This window comes from Cupressus sempervirens, chromosome 4 (assembly GCF_028749045.1).
Source record: "Cupressus sempervirens isolate cs-2001-9-10 chromosome 4, ASM2874904v1, whole genome shotgun sequence".
Taxonomy (NCBI): Eukaryota; Viridiplantae; Streptophyta; class Pinopsida; order Cupressales; family Cupressaceae; genus Cupressus; species Cupressus sempervirens.
The window spans coordinates 626,310,780-626,336,300 of record NC_143121.1 but is presented as its reverse complement, the minus strand read 5'-3'; the positions used below and the strand labels follow the sequence as shown (position 1 = coordinate 626,336,300).

The following is a 25,521-nucleotide window of genomic DNA, read 5'->3' as shown; positions in this document are numbered from 1 at the left end:
TGAGCTAAAGTCCCCGTCTCTTCAAGAAATGGGAGCAATTAAATTAAAAGTATCATAAATTAAATTGAATTTGGAATGAAGTCTTCAATGTAAAACATAAGTCATATTATATGGAAGAGAGCAAGTACGAGATGTATCTTGGAAACATTTCTGAATCAAATGACAAAAAGATTAGTAGAAACATTAAATAGCTTCTATATTGCAAAAATCAATTAATTATATAAAAATGTAAACATAAAATATGTTTTATTTTATAATTTTAATTTGTGAAATTAATTGTTCAATAACATATGTTAATTGATATATTATTTTTAAAATGGAAGATAAGAAATTTGAAAGAAAAAATTAAAATATAGATATGTAAATGTAAAATTAAAAATTAAATCTATTTTAAAAAGAAAATTTAGATAATCAATATTAAAAATAGAAAAATAAATTTACAGAATCAAATTTAGATATTTCTTAAAATAAATAAATCTATCTTACAAAATAAAATTACATATTAAGGTAACAAATTCATATTTAAATTAACTTAAAATAAAAATAAATAAATAAATCATTTTATATTGAAAATAATCTTACATTATTAATATTACAAATTTATTTTTTAAAGTTAACTTTAAAACACAAGTATAAATATTATACAAAACACATTGTCACGGTTAATCAATAATCAATAACAATTTAATATTATAGAAAAGATATTGGCAAGGGTTATCTATATTATAGGAAAAGATATTGTCAATGAATTGATTAGTAGGTTTATGTGTATTTATTTTCAACTTGCGTTTCTGATGATAATGATATCTAACAAACATTTACTTCACTCTTATCTTATCGCTGGCGTTTTTCCGCTTTTTCCATTCTAAAAATAATGATTTTTCTCCGGGAAATTTGGTCTGCGCCAATGAGAATTAAGAAATTAAAAAGGTGTAAAAGAATAAAAAAATATAAACATTCAAAATCTTAGATCGAAGTTTTTTTCCTGCCATAAAAGAAGTAATAGAGGGTCAAACGGGAACATTTAGTTCCCTGCCTTGTACGATTTCAATTCAAATTGGTAATATAGCCATTTGACCAGATGACAGAGGCCGAGCAAACCCCACAAGCCCCTGGAGATCTTTTCAATTATTATAATGTATTTTTACCACCGTGCGATCCTCTCCTTGAAATACTGCCCATGAGTTTTACGAGTCAATACCTACGTTATAAGCCATTTGAAGTGGAGAAGAAATAGTCGACGTTCATCAGAGTATCGGTAGCACAATCAATTGGAGGAAGCAATTGAATTCGTTGCTTCTCAGGCAAGCCCATCATTATACACAACCTTACCAGGTACCAAGATTACAAGCACATTCATGGTGCTTGCGATCTGTTTTAGCCTGTTTAAATCTTTTTTCTGAAATTCTTTTTCTTTTGGGGTTGTTATTGGTGGTACTGGGTGTGTTTTTTATTCGCTCACGTTCTGTATTCTTGAGGGAATCAAAATGCTAATAATGAGGGCTCAATAAGGATGCAAAGTGTGATTCATTCATATGAATCCAAGTTGACCCATTTAAGGCCTGGAATGTAACCAGCTCTCTTTAAAATTGATTTCTAATCTCTTTGAAATATCTTGTATTCAATCTGTGGAATTCAAACGTTATATCAATATCGCGCTGCTAACAAATGAGACTTTGCACCTACGGTAAATGTTTCAAGAAATCTTCCCCCCTCTCAATCTAGGGAGTTGAAGACGTTCGAGTTCAGGTTTTTCTTAATAGCTCATGAGATATGATTAGTGTACTTTCATGAATTTCAGCTATCTGATGTGAGAGACCTAGATTTGTTTGGTTTAAGAGTTGTTTCTAGTTTGATTAGTCATTGGTGCACTTTATTGATGTCTCCCATGATGGTATATGGGTTATATCGGGATTTGAATATCCGAGATTTTTGACAAGACTTTAGAGTAATCCGTAGCTGGTGTACTGTTTAGGTGGTGGAGTTCATTTTCAATTGAAACACGTCTTTGAATATAGAAATCAGAGGTAATTATAGTTTTTCACTAAATTAAAGTATGAGAGCTACTTCGCCAAGGTGGGCTAGGGGATTTCTGTTTCCATGGTCTTTATGTCTCTACAGGAAAGTTAATTGAAGTATAAGAACTCCTCCGTCAAGGTTCGCAAGGGGATTTTTGTTTTATTTACAGAGACCTACAGAGGCACCCGTAAACATCCTAATAACAGGCAATTGGTAAGGGGTATAACTTCATGTAATAGAAGGTGAATTATGATTAGTCCAGATGCCAATGGAGTATTAGAACTCCCATAGGATGGTACAGATTTTCTTTTTTCTTTGTCGTACATACACCAACACACGTGCACATGTGTGCAGATATAGACTTCTGCAAAAGCACCTTGCTTAAAAAGAATAAGTAGGGCTATAACTTAGATGAAAGAGAAGATGGCACTGTCAGAGAAATTTTTCCATTAAGAAGATATAAGGTAAAGGTGTTGCCTTGGCTAGGTTGTCAAATAACGTATTAGATTCCGCTTGTAAGAACAAGAGAAACATTTTACATTATATATAATAGTCAAATTTTATCCTTCTGGTTTAAACCACCCATGCCAAGAGCTTATATGATTATATTAGAAACAACTGAACTATCTATTGTACTCAAAGCTTAGTCTATGGATTTTAAAGCCAAGAGAATAAAACAGAGCTTGTAGATTTAAATGATAAAGAATAATCATCTAGGCAAGTAGATGCAAGTCTGATAGGTCTCAGAAGACTATTTTGCGATCAATACAATCTACACTGACAAATTAGTGGCTGACTGTATCCCCTGTCTTGTGAATTGAGCCTTAATTGCGCTTTATTCTCCATAACACCTTTTCTCTTAAAAAAAAAAAAAGGAAACTGGGCCATAGTCTGCTGCTGAGTTTTTGAAATTGGAAGTGGGCTATAAAGAAGTGTAGCCATTTAGCTTCCCCTCTTGTTTTCTTACCAAGTTTGAAAATAATGTTTAAAAGGCTGCGATCAAGTGGTTATTGGATTTTAACTTTTAATGTTTATAGCAGAGAACCAAGTTCAAATCTCCGAAGTGAATGATAAAAGTTGATTCTCGGCACTTCAAGTTTTGACTTCTAGCAATAATTTTTAAGTTGTTACCTGAATACCCATGCTTTTAAGGAGCTAACTATTATATTGTTTCTAAGGAGCTGAATATTAATATCAGGGGGACCAGATGCATGTTTGAGCTATATCTATAAATCATTAGAAGCCATAATTTAATTTAATTTTTTCAAAATTGTGAATTGATGAAGTAGGATAGTTGCACTCTTTCAAGCAATCAAAAATAGGGAAACTGATTGAGGCAACTGAACTTTGTAATGTGCAGAAAGGAGGAAAATTTTGGAATATTACAAAGTGTTGTGTCAGCTTGACTCTGACATGCAGTGTGATTGTATTGTGCAATAGATCTTGGTATGGGCTGTGCTGGTTCCAAGACAGCTAAGGAGCCACCTGGATATGAAGATCCTGTTCTTCTTGCGGCAGAGACAGTCTGTGAGCATACTCTATCTGTTCTTGTTTATTATTTTTTTGTTTTGTTCTGTATATATCAGTGCATTTAAACGTTAATTTTTGACTTATGAAAAGAGTATAAACAATGTTGTGAAAGCCAACAAGACCCTGGAACTCCTCCAACTTTGAGGTTCAATTGTTTAGAAACTGTTTCTACAAAGTCCTAAAAGGAATCAGAAAAAAAGAAGAAACATTGTAAATGCTTACCAATGGAGTCATTGTTCTCTTCATCTTTCAACATCTGTGACATAAAAATCTGAGGAATTCTCCTCTTTTGATAGTTTTCGATACCTCTCCAATTTTCGCTCTCAGCAGGCTTTTATTGCACAGATTGGTGAACTTGATCTTTTCAGAGCCCCATAACAGAAATTTGGGTCGCTGTGTTCTTTGAGTGGGAGCATTCTTACATGTCACACAGTTTGCATAAGTACTCTATTCTGGACATGTTTTCCTTGGCAGCTTTGCTGTCTCTTTAATCGAACTCTATTCTCTCAAACTATTTCAATTTACTTCTAGAACTCTCGAGTCTTCAAACATACAAAGATACCTATAGAACAAAAGACAAAAGAACCTGAAATACACACATTATTTTTGGTCAATATACACATTTGTATACATTTAATGTCAGCAAGACCCCATATCCATTTCTGGTAATTTATTCAATCCCTTCTTCTCTGTAGCATCTGAAGGCTTTTCATTTGAGAATACAAACCAGATGTATGATAAAGGATTTACAAATGGAAGCTTCAGCAACACAAATATCATTCTAGCAGAAGTCTCAATCAATTGAAAATGGCATACTGATCAAACCCAAATCTTAGCTGATTGAGTTGATCATTATCCAGTAAAATTTAACAACTAATATGTCTGTTTGCTTAGCTTATGCACTTTAATGTGTTCTCCGATTCAGACTGAGATTGGTGCAGTGCTGGTGGTGAACTTTATACCTGATATCTATGACTTGGGCCCCTTTGATATTTGATAGGTTGGTCTACCGTGTTTTTAATATTTTAAAACATGCATATAAACTAGGGGATTTATTATACTGCATTCCATCTCTTCCAAATTAAAGTTTGAATTGATATTCAAGTATTATGAATGAACTTCATGTTACTGTTTCTATAAAACATGGTTAGTGTCAATTTTTCATAGTATTTCTAAACTTATTGCTATGTTATGCCTTGGAAGGATTCATTGAATAAGTTTTTTGATCCTATCGATGTTCTCTTCTTGGTTTTGATTGTGAAGTGAATGTGAATGGTTCTTGCATATTCTGTTTGGATATAATTTGATTTGCTAATTTTTCATGCAGTTAGTGTGAGTGAAGTTCAGGCCTTATATGAACTATTCAAGAAAATAACTATTTCTATCATTGATGATGGGCTGATTCACAAGGTATGAAATAGATGCAAGTACTTTAAAGATTAAACTTGTAATCTTTATTTTTATTATAGAAATCGAGGTTTTCCTTAAACAGGTCTTTGTGGATATGGTTGTTGATCCTTTCCTACAAGAGAATGGTATGAATGTTATCAGCAAATCTTATGTTGATACCTCGATGATTATGAACAGCTAGTAACTTTTGTCTTGACAGGAAGAATTTCAGCTGGCGCTCTTTAGAAGCCCTCGAAAGGAGAACCTTTTTTCTGACAGGGTAAATATTTCTTTTAAATAAATGCTTTCTTCATTTCTCTGCTTTTTATTGATTGGATTTCTTAGTTTCAAGTTCACATGAGGAGGCAATCCTTCACTCATACTGTGCTAGTTATGTTCAATGTTTTATCCAAGAAGGAAAATAATTTGGTTTTGTCTAGGAAAAGAAAACTATGCTGAAGGCCTTTGCTTTTGGACTGCTCTTTGTTTTCATATGCCCAATTTTGAAACTATGCAGCCATAAGAGCCGTCAAATATTATGATTTAAAAAGAAGAAATTTTAATTGCTCTGAAAATATCAAACTGAAAGTACTTATGAGCATGAAGAGCTTGTTAAATGGTTGCTTATAAAATGAATAAGAATAAATACTAGGAAATAACTTTCTGTAATATGATTTTTCGTTTGACTCTAAAAGAAAACAATGCCGAAGGCCTTTACTCTTGCATTACACTTTAGTTTCATATGCCTAATTTCCAAAATGTGCAGTCATTAGAGACGTCCAATATATTGTTTCTGATAAAATGCAAATTTTAGCTGGTCTGTGCAAATAACAAATTGAAAATACTAATAAGCATGAAGGGCTTGCTTAATTGTTGCTTATAGATTGAATAAGAATACACACTTGCAAGATTAGAACATTGGCAGAGGAGACATTAGAAAGTGTAGCTTCGTGGATTACAATGATGGCAAGATATCTATATAGTATAGAGTCTATATGCTGAAGTTGTCAAAAAGGCTTTAATATGCATCCAATAAATAGCAACATAAATCCAACCTTGTCATATGTTTCCAAAAATCCTTTTGAAATGTGTTGAAATGGGGAGAGCTGGTTCAGTGGAGTATATAATATCTGTTAGCAATGATAACCAAACTCTGTTATGGGAGACAGGTATCAGAGACTAGTATCTATAGACTGAAGCTGTTGAAATGGCTCTAATATGAATCCAATAAATAGGAACATAAATCCAAACTCATCAGATGTTGACAAAGTCCTCATGAAATGTATTGAAACAGTGAGACCTGGTTGAGTGGAGCATATAATATCTTTTAGCAATGATAACGAAAATATCTAATGAGAGAGTAGTATCAGAGACATTCTTGGCTACCTTGAGGGCTGTCACTAATATACCCATATAGACAGACTTGACACCTCCAAAGCCAAAGTTCAGTCGCTATTTTCCTTTGTCAAGATTGCAGGAGTATAGGGAACATTACATGAATGGAATATTTTATTGCCCTATTATATTCCTTGAAATGATAAGTTTTGTAAACTTGGAGAAAGTTGGGAAGTTGGTGGAGTCACCATTTAGTGAGCTTTAGTACTAGTAGGGAAACAATAAGGAATGGGAAGGTATGCTAACTTGGAAACTTTGATGTCTAGTGGGAGATTTGTAGAAATATTGTGTTGCCTCACATGAGGATCCAATAAAATGGTTAGTTCCCATTATTAATGTAGTGTTTGATTTGGATTGTAAGCATGCAAACCTTATTTGGGAAGGAGTCTCTTGTCTACTTGTGTTCTAGCAGGTACAGGAATTTAACTTCGAATGCCCCAATTACATCTTTCATTTTGGGATTCTTTTTTTCATAAATGTAGTTCTTTGGTTTATTGATTTTTTTTTAATTACAAACCAGTACATAAATAATTGGTGGATCACCATTTAGTGAGCTTTAGTACTAATAGGGAAATAATAAGGAATGGCAAGGTATGCTAACTTTGAAACTTTGATCTCTACTGTGAGATTCGTGGAAATATTGTATTGCCTCACATGAGGATCCAATAAATGGTTAGTACCCACCATTAATGTAGTGTTTGATTTGGATTGTAAGCATGTAAACCTTATTTGGGAAGAAGTCTCTTGTCTACTTGTGTTCTAGCAGGTACACGAATTTAACTTCGAGTGCCCCAAGTACATCTTACATTTTGGGATTCTTTTTTTCTTAAATGTAGTTCTTTGGTTTATTAGATTTTTTAATAACAAACCAGTACATAAATGGTAATTTGTCACATGCAAAGGGCATCAATCTAATTTGATATTTATTTATGTGTGTAAAGGATATGCTTTAATCATTCACCTCCTTTATGATCTTTGATTTTGAAATGTTGGCCATGTGACTGTTGGAAGTTATTTTCTCTACATTTGTAGGAATAGAGCTTAAGAAGTATTCAAAGTCAAACGTCTGGCTGTCTGTGCCTTTTCCTAACTTCTGATTTCACACAATTACAGTTAGCAAGAGTCACACTCTTCTTTCTGTTGTAAAGTCTGCAACTTTAAAAAACGAATTTGAAAGCATTGGTGATTCCATAAAGCAAGTTGTCAAAGTTCCTCACTTTTGTCAATTTCTGATTTCCCATAACTACAGCTAGCAAAGTATCGTAATCCCATAATTATGTAGTAAAGTATGCGACTTTGCTGACATGATCTATGGCATCACAAATGCATTGCAATTCATATTTCAAAAGTTCGATTCTGACTTAAGTATGAATGATCGATGTCAGTTTCCAAAGTCTCAAGAATCTACTTTGACAATGCTTATGATGGAACATGTCTTTTGATTACATATCTCGACCTTTTGTTAAGTATTATTTTGTTTGAAGAGAATCCAGTAAACTTACAAATAACAACATGATTTCAAAAGAAAAATCTCTTGAATTGAAGGTGGGTACCACAACTCTATATAGGGCATTTATTAATTTTTGCACTTGGCTGTAAAGTTGATGTCTTAAACCTGCACTTTTAAATCTGTTTCTGTACCAATTTTCCTTGCTTCGAAGGAGGAGGACCTGTAAGAGTTCTTTTAGTAGGTCACAAAGTTTTGTAGCATGGGTACTTTCCTGCTTACTCCTGATGCCCAGATAATGAAAAGCCTGATTCTTTGCCCTTAGAATCTTCTTTCCTCACCTTTAAATAGACAAATCAGCTCCCTTGGTTTGTAGAATAACTTCATGTTGTATTTTGAATTGTCACTTAGTTATCTCATCTGAGGAACTACACAGATGACAGGTTATCTCGTCTTAGGAACTTCACAAATGACACAGTTTCAAATTTTCCCAGCTACAAATCTTAGTCTGTATTGAGGAGTTATTAGTGTAGATAATTTGTATTCGTATATGTTTAACTAACCACATTAGCTGTTTTTTTGAAGTATATGACCTATAAACAATAACTAATTATACAACTTATGACATAAAACAAGAATCCTAAGTTTTAAACTCTCTTAATTACAAATCTTAGTCTTTATTCAGTAGCTATCAGTGTAGAGTAAGATTTGCATTATACGTAATCACATTATCTTTGTGTTGAAGTTGACCTATAAATGTGAACTAATCATACAATTTATAACTTAAAACAAGAATCCTAAGTTTTAGTCTCGAAAATTCATGAACGTCAAGAAATCAGAATAGTTATTTTTGTGCTGTTATAAATTGGTGCATCATACCATCTGTCATCTGCCTGCAGTTAAATACCAAGTAATTTGAATTTCAATATCAATCAAGATAGTTATGAGAACATTTATATGTACATCTCTGCCTAAAACTGAAGGATGTTGATAGTGAAAAACTTAAAACTAAACAATTTAGTCTATCAGCATTAAAGGGAATGATCTCTGTTATACAATAAATAGATTCCTTGGACAGTTGAATTTTGAAGGTTGTAGAATGGAAATACTACTCAAGTTCACAGAATAATAAAGATATGTATATAGAGCAATAACAAAGAATGTACCTTATTACCACAATACCAAGTTGGCGAGGAAATGATTTTCTTTATTCATACCAAAACATCATGAGTACATTATCAATATTCTAAGTGCTTATAAAAGTGTTGGTTGGTTGGGAAAACCAACTGACGCATTCCCTCACTTCCTAACTACCCAACCGCTCAAGCTTAACAAGTGCTAAATATAATATAACTTTATTCTCTACATCTATCCCTCCCAAAAAAAGAATTTGTCTTCCAGACGACTATCGAACATGCCATAACATGATTTGACTTTAAGAAGAGAGTTAGGAAAACATCCCTGTACTTGAAGCTCCATGGAGTCGTTGCAGGTTGCGTTCAACAACCTTTTGCTTTGCTTGAACTCTCTGTAGTACCTGCAAGGCGTCCATCTTCTTTGCCTTTGTTGTGGAGATCTTGTTTTCCATGTCGATTGTCTCCATCCTCTAGGCCTCTTCCATGGCAGCTTTCTTAGCCTTCCATTTGCCTAGAAGAGTAGTCCGTTCCAACTCTCACTCCTTAGCCAAATTGTTTTTCTGCTGGAGTTCCAAGCAGGTTCTGCAGAAAGCAACTTCCATATCGGCAAGGGTCTCCATGAGAGGTGGCTGTTCCCCAGTGGAGGAAATGGAGGGAATGATGTACTTCTTTGTCCGGTCTGCGGCCACTTCCTCCTGTGTATACCCACTCTGCTGTAACAGTTCCCAATCTATATGGCAACCATCATGCATAAATACTACAAATGATTCAGCTCCTTTTAGCACGACTTCCATATTCTGAGATCTCGCCTGTTTCATGACCTCCTTGGTGGAACATTCCATAGCCTGCAACTCAGTGAGGAATAGTTCATCCTTGGCTGTGAATGAGAATGTGTTTGATAGTTCCACCCTCACACTTTGTAGCTTGATCAACTCCTCCTGTTAGAGCACCATGGGGGTAGGTGAAGATACCATCCCTTCTTCAAGTAATTTGTCGGCCTCCTCCAAGATTGTATCTTCCATAGGCATATTAATCTCGTCTTCCTATTGGTGGCAAGGATCCCCTGTTTTTGTTCATTGTACTATCAAAGCAACCATGTGAAGTACTTCAAGGCCTAATGGTGTTTGCAATTTCACCTTATGTGCACATTCGAGCTGACATCTCAATTCTATCACCTTAGTGCGGATGTGTGGATCTGGAGGAACCAATTGTGCAACCTGCGGCAATGACAATCTGGTGGCCCCCTATTGCGGAATTTGTGGCCGATGCATATTGCTTTCTCCAACTACTAGGCCTCTGTTCGGATTTTGTGTGGGGATGTCCTCCTTTGGTGCTATATGGGTTGTACTCTTCTCTCCAACCGTGGCTTTCGTACTCCCCTCATTATTGTAAATCTCAACAGGTTTTGACATCCCTTTTGGTGGTGGCCCACTTGTGGGTGGGATGAAGGTAACTTCCTTTGGGGTTCCCTTCAAGTGACTTAAGCGAATTTCTACTTCTTGGGAATTTGAAGAAGATGAATCTGTATCATTGGTAGCCGAACTTTCTCCCTCATCCTCCTCCTGGGTTCCATCCGATGCCTCTTGTTGTTGTTCCTCCATAGTAGCTGCTTTTTTTGATTTCTTCTTTCGAGGTTTTCCAATGTGGGATCCTCCTCCCATGGTATCCATGTGGAGCCAATACATTACAACCGACTTGTAGGGTTCCACTCTGCTGGTTGGAATCAATGTCCTTCTATGTTCACTGTCCAACTGGTTGCTTATTGCTTTGAGGAATAGAGTCATGGCAAGGTGGGGCATGTAGAATACTTTTTGTTTTAATTCCATGAATTCTCGGAGTCTTTCTGAAAGAAATTGTGCCCAATTGTACACCTACCCTTTGTGTGATCCATCAACTACGGGTAACATCCAGAGAGCAATATCTGAAGTGCGACTTCTTGTTGTGAGTTTACTTTTTACGAAGTCCACAATGCACCGCCATTCATCATTGGTAATGAAGATCTTCTTTAGACCCCTACTGTTCTTCAAAATTCTTTCTCATTCATGATTTGTGAGGTCCTTCCTGCACATTAGCCTCAACCATTTCGTCTTTTCTTCCACTGACATTAGGGTTTTTTTCCAATTCCTGTCCTCTGTTGGGGATTCTAAAAACCTTATTTATTTACTCGGTTGAGTAAGAAATTGTGACAGGACGCTGAAAATATTGGACTACTGATTGATAGCATGATTTATCATAGCTTGTCAACCATATTTCGTAATATGGGTTTAAACTCCTTTAAATCAAATATTGGCTTGAAGATAATTTTGTCTACCTCGGCCTTCCTCAATGCCTCCTTGAGAGGGTGATTTTCCTCTGTATGCTCCCACCAAGTGCAACATTCGCTGCCCATGATGCTTTCAAAAGAAATATTGGCAGTCATGATCCTTCCTGTGATCTCCCCTTTGTCCCCTTGGTCTGTAGGTTTTTGCACCTCCTTCATCTTCATGGGCAGTACAAAGTTCTTCTTTTTTGAATCAAATATCTTTCTTTTACTAGGATTTCTTAGACTTGACCATTTTGTGGTATTTAGGAGTAATGCTTGTGACTTTAAGTTGGTTTTGATTCTGGCAATTATTGTATACATGGCCTGCCTTAATCTTTGTGTAGGGCCCCTCTGTAATATAGGCGGTTTGTTCTAGTATGACCCCTTCCTCGTAGCTTTCTTTTTCCTTTGTAATAGAGGAGTCTTTTACAACTTTTTCTTTTGCCACCGTCCATGCCCAATCCAAATTATCCATATGCCTCTACTCCATACGACCTTGATATGTACAATCCTGCTCCATACAACCCTATTCTATACGGCCTGCTTTACCTTCTTCGTACATCTAACCTATATGATGACTCTCCAGTAATCTCTTTGAACGACTTGTCCCATGTACAATCGTTCGTACGATTGCCTAACAACTTTCTTGTCCTTATGATCTTGCTTGTTCGGACTTCTCCTCAACAATACGTTCTTGTTGCCATTGGTCCATAAGCCGCATGTGGCCCCCTTCGGACTCCTCCCTTCTCCTTCTTGTGGTCATACAACTTTGTCTGTACTGGGTGCCTTCTGTCTCTAGCTTCCTTTGGTTTTCTTGTTCCCATAGTTGCGAAATAATGTGTTTTTTCTTGTGCATACTTTATATGCCTCCTTTGCTTGGTTTAGGTCATCTGACTTTCTTGCCCTCTTTAGTTTGGAAATGTCCTTTATATTGATATAATAAGTGCTTATGCACTGCCCATTGAGCAAGTGTCCTCCTTTTGTCCAGTTTTAGTAGAGTGTGGAGTCTTTCCTTTATACTCTTCTCATCTCCCAACCTGTTTTGCTACTCGTAGACTTGGTACTATATGTTCCATTGACATTACTGCTTCCTACCCGTACATTAGATGAAACAGAGTGTGTCCAGTGGTAGCCTTATAAGTATTTCTGTACGCCCATACCACTGCTGGGAGCCGCTTTTCCCAATCTTGTCCTTCGATACCACACATCTTATACGTAATTGTTATTAGTATTTTATTAGTGGATTCCACTTGGCCATTTGTTCTCGGATAATAGGGATTGGAAAAGGAATGAAATTTTTTGTACTCGTCATTACCTTGATGGTGTGATTGACAAAATGCACCCCTCTATCACTCGTCAACTAAAGTGGAATCCCAAATCTGGTTACTACTTGTTCATACAAAAATCTAGCCGTACTGAGAGCTATATTATTTGACATTTGTTATGTTTGACAGAGCCTCAGAGCCTCCATTTCTAGAATGACCTTGATTTTGTCAGGATCTGTCTTTAGTCCTTCCTTGCATACGATATGACCAAGACGTCTTCCTTGTGGACCTGCATTTTTTCGGATTCAGAGCCAACCTTGCTCTTCAACATCTGTCCATGCATTCATTAGTAATTTTGAGCTGGTGCTCTTTCCCACTGTAAATCAACCATCGTTGAAGATGTGTAGTATGATTCTTTGGAACGTGGCTGGTGCATTGCACAACCCAAATGACATCCTGTTATAGGTATATACCCCATCTTCAACAATGATCGTAGTCTTTAGCTTATCTTCCTCCGCAATGTTAATTTGATTATATCTTGAAAATTTGTCCATGAAAGAGTATATTTCATGGCCGGCCATATTCTCTAAAATGCTTTCAATAAAAGGGATGGGGAATGGATCATTTATCGTCACCGCATTCAAACATCTGAAGTCCACACATATCCAAATTTGGTTGCCATCTTTCTTTAATGATATGACTAGAGGGGATACCCATTCACTTGTTTGTACTTTGAATATTATCCCTGCTTCCAACATCTTTGTGATTTCTTCCTGGTCCTTGGCTGCATAATTTTTATCATTTTGTAAGGTCGTTTCTGTAGTAGTCTTGCTTCAGGTATCAGTGGAATCCAATGGACACAGAGCTCCGGAGGCACCCATTTCAAGTCCTTGTAAGTCCAGGCAAAGACGTCTTTGTACTCCAGAAAGATTCTAAAAGCTGCGGCCTTTAACACTGTGTCCCAGTCATCCCCTATCAGAATCTCCTTTGGTTGATCCTCTTCCCCAAGGTATAAAGTTTGGAGTTTGGCTTCTCGGTATTCTACCTTTTTCTCAAAGATGTGTGTTGGTATCCTCCTAAGGGTTGCCGCACCTTCTCTATACTCCGTATACCCCTTTGGGTACCTTTCCTCCAACTCCGATTCTTGGATTTGCAACATATTACATTCTGCCTGGAAAACTTCATAATCTCCCATCTGCCAGTGGAATAATCCATTAAGGGAACTTGTTTCATCTTCTGAGTGTTCCCGCAATCTAAGTACTCCTTCCTCGTTCGGTTCCATCCCTTCATGGTCTTCTTCCTTTGAATCCGATGCCATGTCCTGACTTATTGATTGGTTCTTTAGGTCTATGATGTACTTTCTTCCTTCTGACTCAATGGATAGAGTGTTCCATTTCCAATTATGCAATGTCCCCTTTCTAGCATTCATAGCATGATGTTGTCGTTAGCCTATTTCCCCACAGTCCCGTAGGCTAACTAGGACATTAAAGGGGCTTAGAGGCCATTTGGCCTAGACAGTTTCAGTTGCAGGTCTTTCTGAGGGGTTCTGAGGCAACTTTGGGCATACTTACTATTTATAGTAAGTCATCTTGGACATGGCCGGACATTCAGTCACAGTGGTATGTCGATGGTAATTGTTTAAAATCGACAGGAAAACTTATTTATCATTGATAAGATTTGTTATGCATTGATAAAGCCATTTTATAAAGTTAAATTTAAATATTTAACTTTATTAATGCATAAACTATAGTTTGTGGGAAATATTTAAATTAAAAGAGTTCCCTTTATTTTTATAACACATTGGAGACATAAGGTACATAAAGGGAGTTATGTTTTATCCCACATTGAGAAAACAAAGGATTGAGCTCTTGTGAGAACACTATAAAAGAAATGGAAGAGCTTTTTTTTTTTGTATGCTTGGATGAAGATTAATGTTATGTTGCTGGATATCTGATTATCGGGCTTGGAGGACAGAATCCCTCTTTGCTAGCATTCTCTTCGCTGTTGGAAGACACAGTCAGGAGGATCAATGGTGTTTTCACTTCAGGAAACACACTGGGTTTCATTTGGGGCGTTCGCATAAAGAAATTTACAAGGGTTTGAGGTGCAGATCTGAAGTTAGTTATTGCTATAGTGCCGCATGAACAGTATTTTGCTACAGTCGGCATGAACAGTATTTTGCTACAGGACGGCGTGAACAATGTTGGTATCAAGTTTACTTGTTTTTTCGGCTGATTAGAAGTTTGGAAGGCTGCCGACTACATCTGCAAAATACTACGGCAACTAATTCCAGGTTTCTTCTGTCAAATTTTGATACTTTGCATAATAATTGTTGAATACAAGTCTGAATAGTTGTTGCAGCCTTTAAGGCAGCTGTAAGTGCACATCTACATTTAAAAATCACCCTTTATCAGCAGATTGAAAGAGTTTCCAGATTTTTCATATATTGTTGAATGTGTGCCAAGTGTTTGTGAAAATGTTATGATGTGTATTATGCATTTTAATGTCACTTCACAGTTGTTCGTAAATCTAGTCATTGGAAAGCAATTTATTGAGGAAATCAGCTTTATGAGTTTGCATACAAAGTGTTTGACAATATTCCTTAAGTTAAATTTCTACAAGTCAAAGTTCAAATCAGGGGAGGATATTACAAATTATGGGTGGCTTTTATTGTAACCATCCATCCTCTTCCCAATAAAGCATCATACCCTTTTTCTTCTAAAGTAATAATGAAAAAATAAAGGAAAAATTGTTGCGTATGGATTATGACTTTTTGTCCCATCAAGGTCCCTATCAGATTGATTCCATGCTGGTCCGCTCCCACTAGTTGAAATGTAGGTGCCTAGAGTGTGGGTTGCCTTATTGCCTTCCATGTATCTTCAGATAAGACATTTACGTTGGAACCTCCATCAACAATTGCATTGAGAGTTTATACCCCAATATTTCCATTTCTACTATTGCTGGTGTCCTCCCCGTTTCTATACTGAATAGGGTATTGTTTTCTATCTTGACATGTCTTTCTTCTTTCTTCTCTTCCTTAGAGTGAATCTCTCCCAAACTTGCCCCTTGTGTAAATGCTACCAACAGCTGAGGTAATGTTTCTAGTAAATCAACAATTTTCACCGGGATGGTGGTCTCCAGTACTTGCCTTATGATCTTCAGTACACCCCCGTCCATAGTAAGTTTATCTGGCCTTGCCTTCCCTTCCTCTCGCATGTTATCTTGAATGTCTTTCCATGCTTCATGAAATCATTCCTTCTCCGTAGTAGCATCTGGGTAAGTGAGTTTCTTGGCTTGCTTCCTCATGATGGCAAGGATTTCACTTTTTGGTTCTTCAATGTCTATCATATTTACCCCCTTTTGTCTCGAACAATTCGCATCCTCGTGATGGCTTGGTCTACACCATTAACACAACATTCCTCCATTCTGTCTTCTATCTTGACAATCTCATGCAAAATGTCCCCATTCATTACATCGCCTACATTGTATCTTAGGTCTTCCCTTAGAATCATACTGGATTGCTCGTTGGGGTTTGTTGTTATTACTGTTGTTGTTGCTATTATTACTCCCTCTTCTATTATTTCTATATCCTCCTAGTGAGGCTTTTGTATTTGTGTTCTTTGGCGGGGTGGAGGGTGGTGAGGTTTGCTCTCCTTGTGTGAAGAATACTTGAGCATTTCGTGTTTTTAGATTGTAGGGACAGTCTTTGATTGCATTTCCCAACACCTGCAAATCTCACAAAATGCTTTCCTCGGGCATGTCCTTTTTGTATGGCCTTCCTTTTCACAATTTGTGCACCATAGCTCCCTCCCTCCTTTTTTCTCTTCCTTATTCCCCGTTACCTCCTTCATTAATCGCCTCATGTCCTTTCTAAGGACTTGGTTTTGGATTCATCCTCACTTTCTTCTGAATTTTCACTCACGCTTCTATGCCTTGTTGCCTTTGAGGTTTTGTTCTCACTTTCTATCTCCATTGCACGAGTACACATATCCATAAAGGTTGATGGTGGAACTATCTTCATCTTTTTCCTAAGCGACAGTGTCAGTCCTTCAATGAACCACATTTTCTTTAGTCCATCTGCAGGCTTGTTGTCGAGTTTTCCTATCAACTCTTTTAGCCTTCTACTGTAGGCTTTAACAGAGTCACTCTTTCCTTGCCTTGTATTGTAAATCTCGGTCACTATTTCATCATCATCCCTCAGGAGTCTGAATTCTTCTTCAAAGGTTGTGCGGATATTATTCCATGTGTTCTTCTTGCCTACCTCCAAATTGTATACCAGTCAATGGCTATGCCTCTTAGAGTGGTAGGGAATGCTTTTAGCCACTCATCTGCATTATTCTCTCCATTAGCTTGCCATATGGTTATGCTTGTTTTATTGTGGCGCGCAGAGTCCTCCGAATCCTCCCCGGTAAATCTAGGCAATTTTTGTTTGTCTATTGCCATTATGTTGCCCTTTTTCCCTCTTGGTGGAATACCTCCTCTAGCGGTTTGCTTCCAGGTGGGATGTTTCCTCTGACGGGGACACTCCCTCCTAGTGGAACACTCCCTCCCAAAGGACCACTTCTTCTTGCTGGAACACTTCCTCCTGATGGAATACTCCTTGATGGTACCCTTCTGCCGAATGGAACACTCCCTCCTGATGGAACACTTTCTCCTAATTGGAAGTTCCCTCTCGACAGACTTGATTCTTGATTGCTCAACCTGCAAATATCTTCTTCTCCTGTGTTTGGGTTTTGCTCCTGTCAAAGTTCTCTCCGTGCAGGGTATCTGGGTTTCTGTACCCTAACTTCCTTCCCGGTGTCCCAGAGATAGCCAAATTGGCTATTCATTTGATTGTATGCTCAATCAACCCTTCTTGGATTCTAGTGGGGTCCCCCTGTCTCCTTAAGTTACGATGTCTTTTCTCTTGTTGCTGGAGATGTAGTGTCCTCTAGGTGACTTCCTCAGTTTCTTCCTCTGGTACCCGCCTCAGATATTTGTTTGGAATTAGGGGCATGAATTGGTTTCGTGTCTGTTTCCCTTCCTAGGATTATCATGCTCCTCCAAGTTGCGTTCCCTTGCCCTCCTTTTAGCAAACTGCTGGAGTACTTGTTGCCTCCTCCGTTCCCTTTTTGTCTCGGCTCATTCTTCCTCAACACGTAACAAGTCTTGTGCCAATAGGTGAGGAATCTGTCCCAGTAGATCGTACATTGTTGTTGGTACTGAAAGTTCATCGCGTACTGTGCTCTTAGGAACCGTTCTCTCACGGGCTTCCCTTTGCATGTATTGATAGACTGCAACTTCCTAGGCCGTCACCAGATCATGTGTCAATCGATCTTCTCTGGTTATTTCGTTCTCTTCTCTGTTACTATTTGTTACTTGTATACTTGGTAGGAAGGGTCTTCTCATTACTCCATCCTATCTTGCCAAGGACCTCCAGGTTCGGACTTAGGCAATGGTGCCAAAAATGTAGAATGGAAATAATACTCAAGTTCATAGAATTATGAAGATATGTATACAAAGCAATAACATTGAATGTACCTTATTACCGCAATACCAAGTTGGTGAGGAAATGATTTTCTTTATTCATACCAAAACATCATGAGTACATTATCAATATTCCAAGTGCTTATAAAAGGGTCAGTTGGTTGGGAAGACCAACCGACACATTCCCTCACTTACTAACTACCCAACCAACTCAAGCTTAACTAGTGCTAATTACAATATAACTTTATTCTCTACTACAAAGGTCTTGGCTAATGCTTTTATTTTTTTGATTGACATCACAGGTATTTGATTTGTTTGACAAAAAGCATAATGGGGTGATAGAATTTGGAGAATTTGTCAGAGCATTGAGTGTTTTCCATCCAAATGCATCCGAGGAAGAGAAAATGGAGTGTAAGATGATTCTTTTTAGCTTCTTGTTCTTGTGTTGAGTGGAGGTTTAATTAGAATATCATAGTAATAATATTTGTAAGATCTAGAAAGGATTTTCACCATGCATGCTATTTCTTTGTAAAGCAAAATTATTATCTGACAAGCATAAGCCTTACCTTGTTTTCAAAAATTCCAAATATAAAATTTAGATGGCACTTTGTGTTTGGAAGCCCTAATGTAGAACAAAAGCAGCTCTGGTCAGTTTTACTAATACCTTTTTAATGAATGAATATATAATACCAATATAAATGACATTCAATGTGACCACAGGGGCTTGAATACCAAATGCTAATTTCTGTAATATTGGTTGCAGTTGCATTTAAACTGTATGACCTGAGACAGACTGGGTACATTGAGCGTGAGGAGGTAAGATGACACTTTGATATCGTTTATTAATTTTCAAGTCTGTCTCATTGAGCGTGAGGAGGTAAGATGACACTTTGATATCGTTTATTTATTTTCAAGTGGAGTTGTAGCTTGTAACTATGTGATTTCTATTATTGTTTCATTGAAAATGGACATTGCTCATTGGTGTCGTCACCTTGTTCTGTCTGTCAAAGAAGACAATTGCCACCGCTTAATCTACCTTTTGATTGTCCATTAATTCATTTGAGATTGCATTCCCTTTTATTCTCTTGTATACACATTTTAATATGTTTGTGTTAGATGTGCACATTTAGCTTTAATGATTAAATGTTCTAATTTATAGTTAGGGTACTTTTTTATGTGTTGATATAATTATATTTTCTAGTACAGTCCTCAACTAGAGTCAACTTATTTAGATGGAAAATCTATTCAGCTAAGTGATATTATCCATGGCCTTTTGAAAGTTTAATAGATTTGGTTTGTATTTTTCATATTTGATAACCGATCCTATTTTGTCTCAATGTTAACTTGAAGCAAAAATATTTCTTTTGCATATTGTTTATAAAAATGATTTATTTTTGGGTTGGTGTTAAATTTTTTTTGTCAGCATCAGGGCTCTCATGGGGTTTGATCTGCCGAATCTTACCCTCTTACAATTTTTTAAAACATGTAATGAATGCATCTTCTCAATGTTTCACGTACAATTGTTTGAGAACAAATAAATCTTTAATATTGCCTTTCTCCTTAAGAGAAGTTTTAGTTGGCTTGGTATGTGTGTTGTCTTCATGATTATCTTGTTATGTTTGAAATGCAGTACACAATATTTCTATTTGTATTTTTGTCATGTTGTATGATCGCCTTGTCACTGAACTGAAATCTGATAGAAATTTCTTCAACATTCTTATGGTCTACCTTTTGCTAGTAACCATTCATTTCTGTTGAGGTACCATTTTGTTGAATGTTTTAAACCTGCAATTTGCCCTATAATCATATGTCTGCATTTTCCAAAGATGCAGTGGCAAGATTGCCTTTTCTTTTTGCATTTGGTAAACATGTTTAAACTGAATAGCTAAAGTTCTTTGTTCTCATAAAGATTTCCAAGCATGCGACTTTCTTTTTTTCCAAGGCACAAATGAATTTTATATTTTCTTTAGTTGTGCTGTGTGAGCCTTGTTCTTCTTTCTCACTGACACAATCAACTTGTTTTGATGTGAATGCTTGATCATAACAGGTGAAACAGATGGTGATAGCTCTTCTAACTGAATCAGACACGAATATTTCAGATGATGTTGTTGAGATGATTTTGGATAAGGTATATAGTCTTTAATGAAGTTTGTCCCTGTCAATTAATCTTGTAGTTACAATAATTTGGCAAAGCTGTCTCTACAAGTATTCAGAGTCAAATTAGTGGGAAACTATAGAATACAAATGAAAACCACATGTCCATCCAGACTCTGAATTTATGGTGACTACATCTATATGAGATATAGCTGTACTCGAACTCATTCACTCATGCATCTTAAATAGTGATGGCTTTCCTGTCCCTCTATTAGTGTCCATACTCTCGTGTATCTAGGAAAATGTTTAATTTGGAATTCTAATTTATGTGTGCACATAGCTGTATTCTTATTTATTCACTCATGCACCCCTACATATTGATGGCTTTCCTGTCCCTGTATTGGGGTCCATACTCCCATGTCTCCAGGAAAATGTTTGAGAAAGTCAAATTTTATTTGGAATTCTTATTCATGTGTGCCCATAATTGTGGCTAAAAGAATCCTAGAGAAATAGAACGGACAGAAAAATATGATCAATTGGGATAAAGATAATTATAAATTATTGAATATCACCAATTGCCTTGAAATATTTCAAGCCTTTTAATAAAAATATGTGAGGTGAAATAGCATTTGGGATGTTTGTTGTTTCCTGAAAGAAATCTTGTTTTATTCTCTCCTATGGTAGTGTTATTTTAGGCTATGTTTCATATTTTTCCTGATTTATGAAACAATACATTTAGGTGCATGTAAGTTAGTCTTGTTATGTATTTACAGACCTTTGAGGAAGCAGATGCAAATGGAGATGGAAAGATTGATAAAGATGAATGGCGAGATCTTGTGAAGTGCAATCCCTCTCTGTTGAAGAACATGACTCTACCCTATCTGAAGTAAGTTGCTTCTTGTTTGAGCTCTGTTCAATTGAAGTTTGGCAAGCTTTAACTTAACATGGCATAAAAAAAGAGAACTAGAAGTATAGTGCATAACTACAGTCAATCCTCTATAAGTAAAGGTAGCAATTATGATATTACCAGATTACCTTACATGGCATTTCTTGTTATAATTTAAGAAACATAGTTGGTTAACTCATGCCTGTTTCCTTAGACACACTGAATTAATGTATAGTTTAATTTGGTTCTGAAAATAAGAGTGAGAAGTTAGTTGTATTAACTTAAGAGAACACATTTTCATGTTTATTTAAGAATTGTGAACCTAAAGGTGCTTTTATTTGCAGTCAGTATTAGATAGGCAATCAGGAAAATATTGGATGATTAGTAACAAAGAATGAAATGTTCTTATAGAGTTTACAAGAGAGATGTTTCTTAAAGAAACATTCAAATAATAGAAAGAATCTATTATTCGAACTATCTACAGCATCTAAAAGTGAGCATTAAATATAGAAATAATCTAACTGACAAGATATGATTCTAATACCCTCCCTATATGGTCAACCTATTAACGACACCGAACTGCCTGCCGAATTTGACAAACTTTTTGGTAAGTAGGAACTTGTTGAGGATATCAATAGTCTGGTCCGATGTAGCAATGAAATGCAAATCCACGTATCCATCTTCAACCAGCTGTTGGATGAAGTGATGAATGTCAATATGCTTGGTTGCTCATGAAAGACCAAATTTTTGCAAGCTTGAGCACCCCTTGATTGTCACAAAAGAGGAGTAATAGGCCTGCCTGTGACATATGGATGTTGGAAAGCATCCTTCGAAGCCAAACTACCTCACAACCTGCTTTGACAGTTTCTCTATATTCAACTCCCATTGAGGAAAGAGTGTATGCTTGCTGCTTCTTATTGGTCCACGTAATATAACTTGTACCCGAACTGAAGACGTACCCAGAAGTGGATTTTTTGTCATCAATAGAGCCTCCCCAATCTGAGTTTGTGTTATGGATGAGTCAAAGATCTTTGGCTTGTCCATAGAGGATACCAAAGTCTGACATGTCTTTGACATAGCATAGGATACGCTTCGCTGCAACTTAATGATCTGAAGTAGGAGCTTTCATGAAGCAAGATATGTAACTCACTGCAAAGTTGAGATCAGGTCTAGTGGCGATGGGCTATATCAAACTGCCCACTAGTTGCCTTAATGCGGATTCATTCTCAACAAGAGAACTAGATTTGGCAGACAACTTTAGACCAATATGTAAGATTGTAGTCTTGCATTCTGAATATGTCAAGTAGAGCTCATGCATAATTAGACTGAATGATAAAGATGCCATGTGAGTGCTACCAAACCTCGACATGCAAGTAGTAGTGCAAAAGCCCAAGGTCGGTCATGCCAAAAGATTGATGTAGATTTTGTTCAATTTCTTGAATCAGTGATGTTAAGTTGCCAGTGATAATCAAATCCTCAACATAAACAACCAAAATGATGATGTCATTGCCAACAGTCTTGAAATGCAGATTTGAGTCAGAAGGACGCCTCTAGAAACCTTGATCTATAGCCTATTTGAGGCCATAAAGTGCTTTCACCACTTTGAGTACTTGGTGTTCTTTACTGGCACCCTTGAATCAAGGAGGTTGTGTCATGTACACCTCTTTCTATAAATCACCATTTAGGAAGGCACTTTTGATGTCCATTTGATGGACCTTTTAGTCACACCGAGTTCCCAGGGCTAGGACAAATATGATGGTACTCATCTTTGTTGTTAGAGAAAAGGTCTTCTCATAATCAATCTCTTCACATTGCAAAAAGTCTTTGGCAACGAGACAGGCCTTGTACTTATCTAAAGCACCATAAACCTTGTATTTGACTTTGTGGACCCATTTGCATCTGGTGGGTTTCTTTCTTGAGGGAAGATTTCTTAGAACTCATGTTAATTTTTCAATTAGCTATGATGCTTAGTCTTCATAGCTTCTTCCCACTCAGATATACCTTTCTCCTTTGTGTATGTTTGAGGCTCATACACATTGTGAATGATAACCATGAGAGCAAACTTTATAGAATCAAAAGGTTTTCTCTTCTTCCAAGTAGTTCTACCTTTGATGAACTCATCATCATGGAGGCTTGAGAGTAGAAGTGCCAACATCAAAAGCAAGAGGTGCATCAAGATCATCATCATCAAACAAAAGATCAAATTAGTCGGAAGGGAAATCATGTGGCGAAGTTGCATGTTTGGGTGATCTTGCAGGAGAAGGAAATGGTGGAGAGGCAGGAACAGGAAAAGATGGAGCCCTCCCATTAGGGGGACCTAACGAAAGACAGACACCCAAGTCTTGAGCTTTAAGAACTTGATCCTTGGAATCCATAACTAAAGGAGAGATGAAATGGCCCTTGATCCTCATCAAAGACCACATCTCAACTAAAGATGCAATGATTAGTCTTAGTCTCAACTAGGTGGTAGGCTTTGTGATTATCACTATAGTTGGTTAGCATGAGTTTCTAGCTCTTGGCATCTATGTTGGCATGCTTATCATCAAGGATCTAGACAAAGGCGGTGGAGCCAAAAACTTTGAGATGACTGATTTTGAACTTACGACTTGATTAGGCCTTTTCTAAAGTCTACTTCTTGACAACCACTGCAAGAGAGCAGTTGAGAAGGTAGATGATAGTGTTGACTACATCGGCACAAAATTTCTTCGGAACACACTTGTGTAAAAGCATAGACCAGGTCATTTTAGTGATTGTGCAGTTTCTATGCTCAACGACACCATTTGGTTGAGGGTTGTATGGTGTTGCTAATTGTCACTTATCAAAAGTTCAAAGCACTTGTAGAAAAAGAGTTTGGTCCACATTGTTACTCTCAGAATAGGCAATGGGGGAGAATTTTGTTCCTCTGCCTTCTCCCATTTCTATAAACAAAACAAACACCTCTGATTTTTAACGAAGGAAATACACCCACATTTTATGAATGAAATCATCAATAAAAAGTAAAAAATACTTGGACCTTGTAACAAAAGGAGTAGCCATAGGTCCACAGATATCGACATGGACCAATTGTAATACCTTAGAGGCTCTCCATGAGGCACTATCTAAAAAAGAAGTGTGATGCTTCTTTCTAGCTTGACATGCTCTACGAACTCCAAGGTGTGAGGATTAATGACACTTAAATAACAATTACATGCAAATATAACCAATATCAGAAAATAATAAAACGTACAAAAGAGAACACAAGATAAAAAGATTTAATGTGGTTCACCCAATCCTTGGGCTACGTCCACCAACAAATCCAATATTCTTATTATCCAGTGACTACAACTTGATTACAATCCATAATCCCTTACAACTCAATACCACTACAAGAAGCTACAATCTCATCATATATTGTAAAATCCCTAACACTAATCCTTTTATACAAGATTTTGCCGCTAGCAAAATTAGGGCTAGAATAAGATGACCAATAGAAAAATATATATCTCAGCGCCTTTTACAATATTAAATTTATTTTTTGGCTTCAGGAGCCTTGCCCCTCGACTCCACCATGTATCGCAATAGGGAGCGTGCCTAGGGCCACTGACCATAGGACCCTGCAAGGGGTGTTGCCCTAGGAACCCACAAGGGGCGTTGCCCCTTGACCTATAGAGCTTGGGGACGCTACTCCCAAGCCCCAGTAGTAGAATATGGGGGAAAATCACACTGAATGAAGTGGGGAAAAATTAACCTCCAAGTTTGATTAGGCTTCACATCATAACACAAGGTTCTAGGTTTGAATCTCTGACAATCCAATGACAAGATCTTTCCAAACAAGCTGAAAAAGATAGTGCACATTCAAGTGCCCATATTGTTGATACTAGAGTGTACTAATAGAGGATTGTTGGGCTGCCATAACAAGCTCCAGAAAATCACTAGTCAATAAGTCTAAAAAGACCATGATCCTCAACACCTATGACAACAGTAGACTGTCTCCCAATCAATGATACAACATCGATGTGAACTGAAGGTCACATCTAGCCAAGGAAAATGTCTCAGAATTTGACTGCCTGAGAGAAGTTTGAGTTCCATTCCTAGAACATAGTACACATCAAGGAAAATTAGGCCCCTTTCTCCAAACTGAATCTATTTATTGTCTTTTCTAACAATGGTATACTCTCCTCCAAAAATGATTGAATCTGAGAAGGATAGAAATTCTGTGAACCAACCTGAATGATGAGTGAAGTGGCAGGAGGTACCTAAATCAATGTACCAGGCAAATAATTTTACATGATTTGCAGGTCATTTAACCATGTAGGCATAAAAAGCAAGTCATTGAGCAACTAAGCATTAATGACACTCAGACTTAGTACTGGTTGCACTTAATATTTTTTTTTCTTTAGGCCATTGGATGACCGAGTAAAGGGATTTTTTTGAGAACACTCAAAGAGATGATAGTTTCTTGTGTCCTCATGAATGGAGCTAGCTGAGAAAGCTTGTGTGTTTAAGACAAGTTGGTACCTATGTTAAATTGCTGTTTCTAGCATTCTTGCTGTAGAAGCATTATGCAAAGATTGAAAAATGAAACATTAGAATCAGTGGAAACATTATTGAGA

The 25,521-nt window shown here is 36.8% G+C and overlaps 1 protein-coding gene across 34 annotated transcripts in view; it reads left to right on the top strand.

Annotated features, from left to right (window-relative positions):
* The first annotated feature begins 1,015 nt into the window (after positions 1 to 1,015).
* The window catches only part of LOC149562788 (calcineurin B-like protein 4), a 91,655-nt gene continuing 67,149 nt past the window's right edge, over positions 1,016 to 25,521 (top strand). For 5 of the 34 annotated variants that reach the window (XM_089826213.1, XM_089826218.1, XM_089826214.1 and 2 more), the window contains exons 1-8: positions 2,602 to 2,736; positions 3,460 to 3,546; positions 4,877 to 4,959; positions 5,159 to 5,218; positions 18,252 to 18,360; positions 18,713 to 18,765; positions 19,997 to 20,077; positions 20,817 to 20,929. In XM_089826213.1, coding sequence (XP_089682339.1) covers positions 2,715 to 2,736; positions 3,460 to 3,546; positions 4,877 to 4,959; positions 5,159 to 5,218; positions 18,252 to 18,360; positions 18,713 to 18,765; positions 19,997 to 20,077; positions 20,817 to 20,929 — 608 coding nt within the window. In that variant the 5' untranslated portion in view covers positions 2,602 to 2,714. Of the gene's footprint in view, positions 1,336 to 2,060; positions 2,233 to 2,275; positions 2,484 to 2,596; positions 2,737 to 3,379; positions 3,547 to 4,876; positions 4,960 to 5,158; positions 5,219 to 18,251; positions 18,361 to 18,712; positions 18,766 to 19,996; positions 20,078 to 20,816; positions 20,934 to 25,521 lie in introns of those variants that run through there. The other 29 variants (XM_089826231.1, XM_089826222.1, XM_089826233.1 and 26 more) reach the window with 25 other exon arrangements.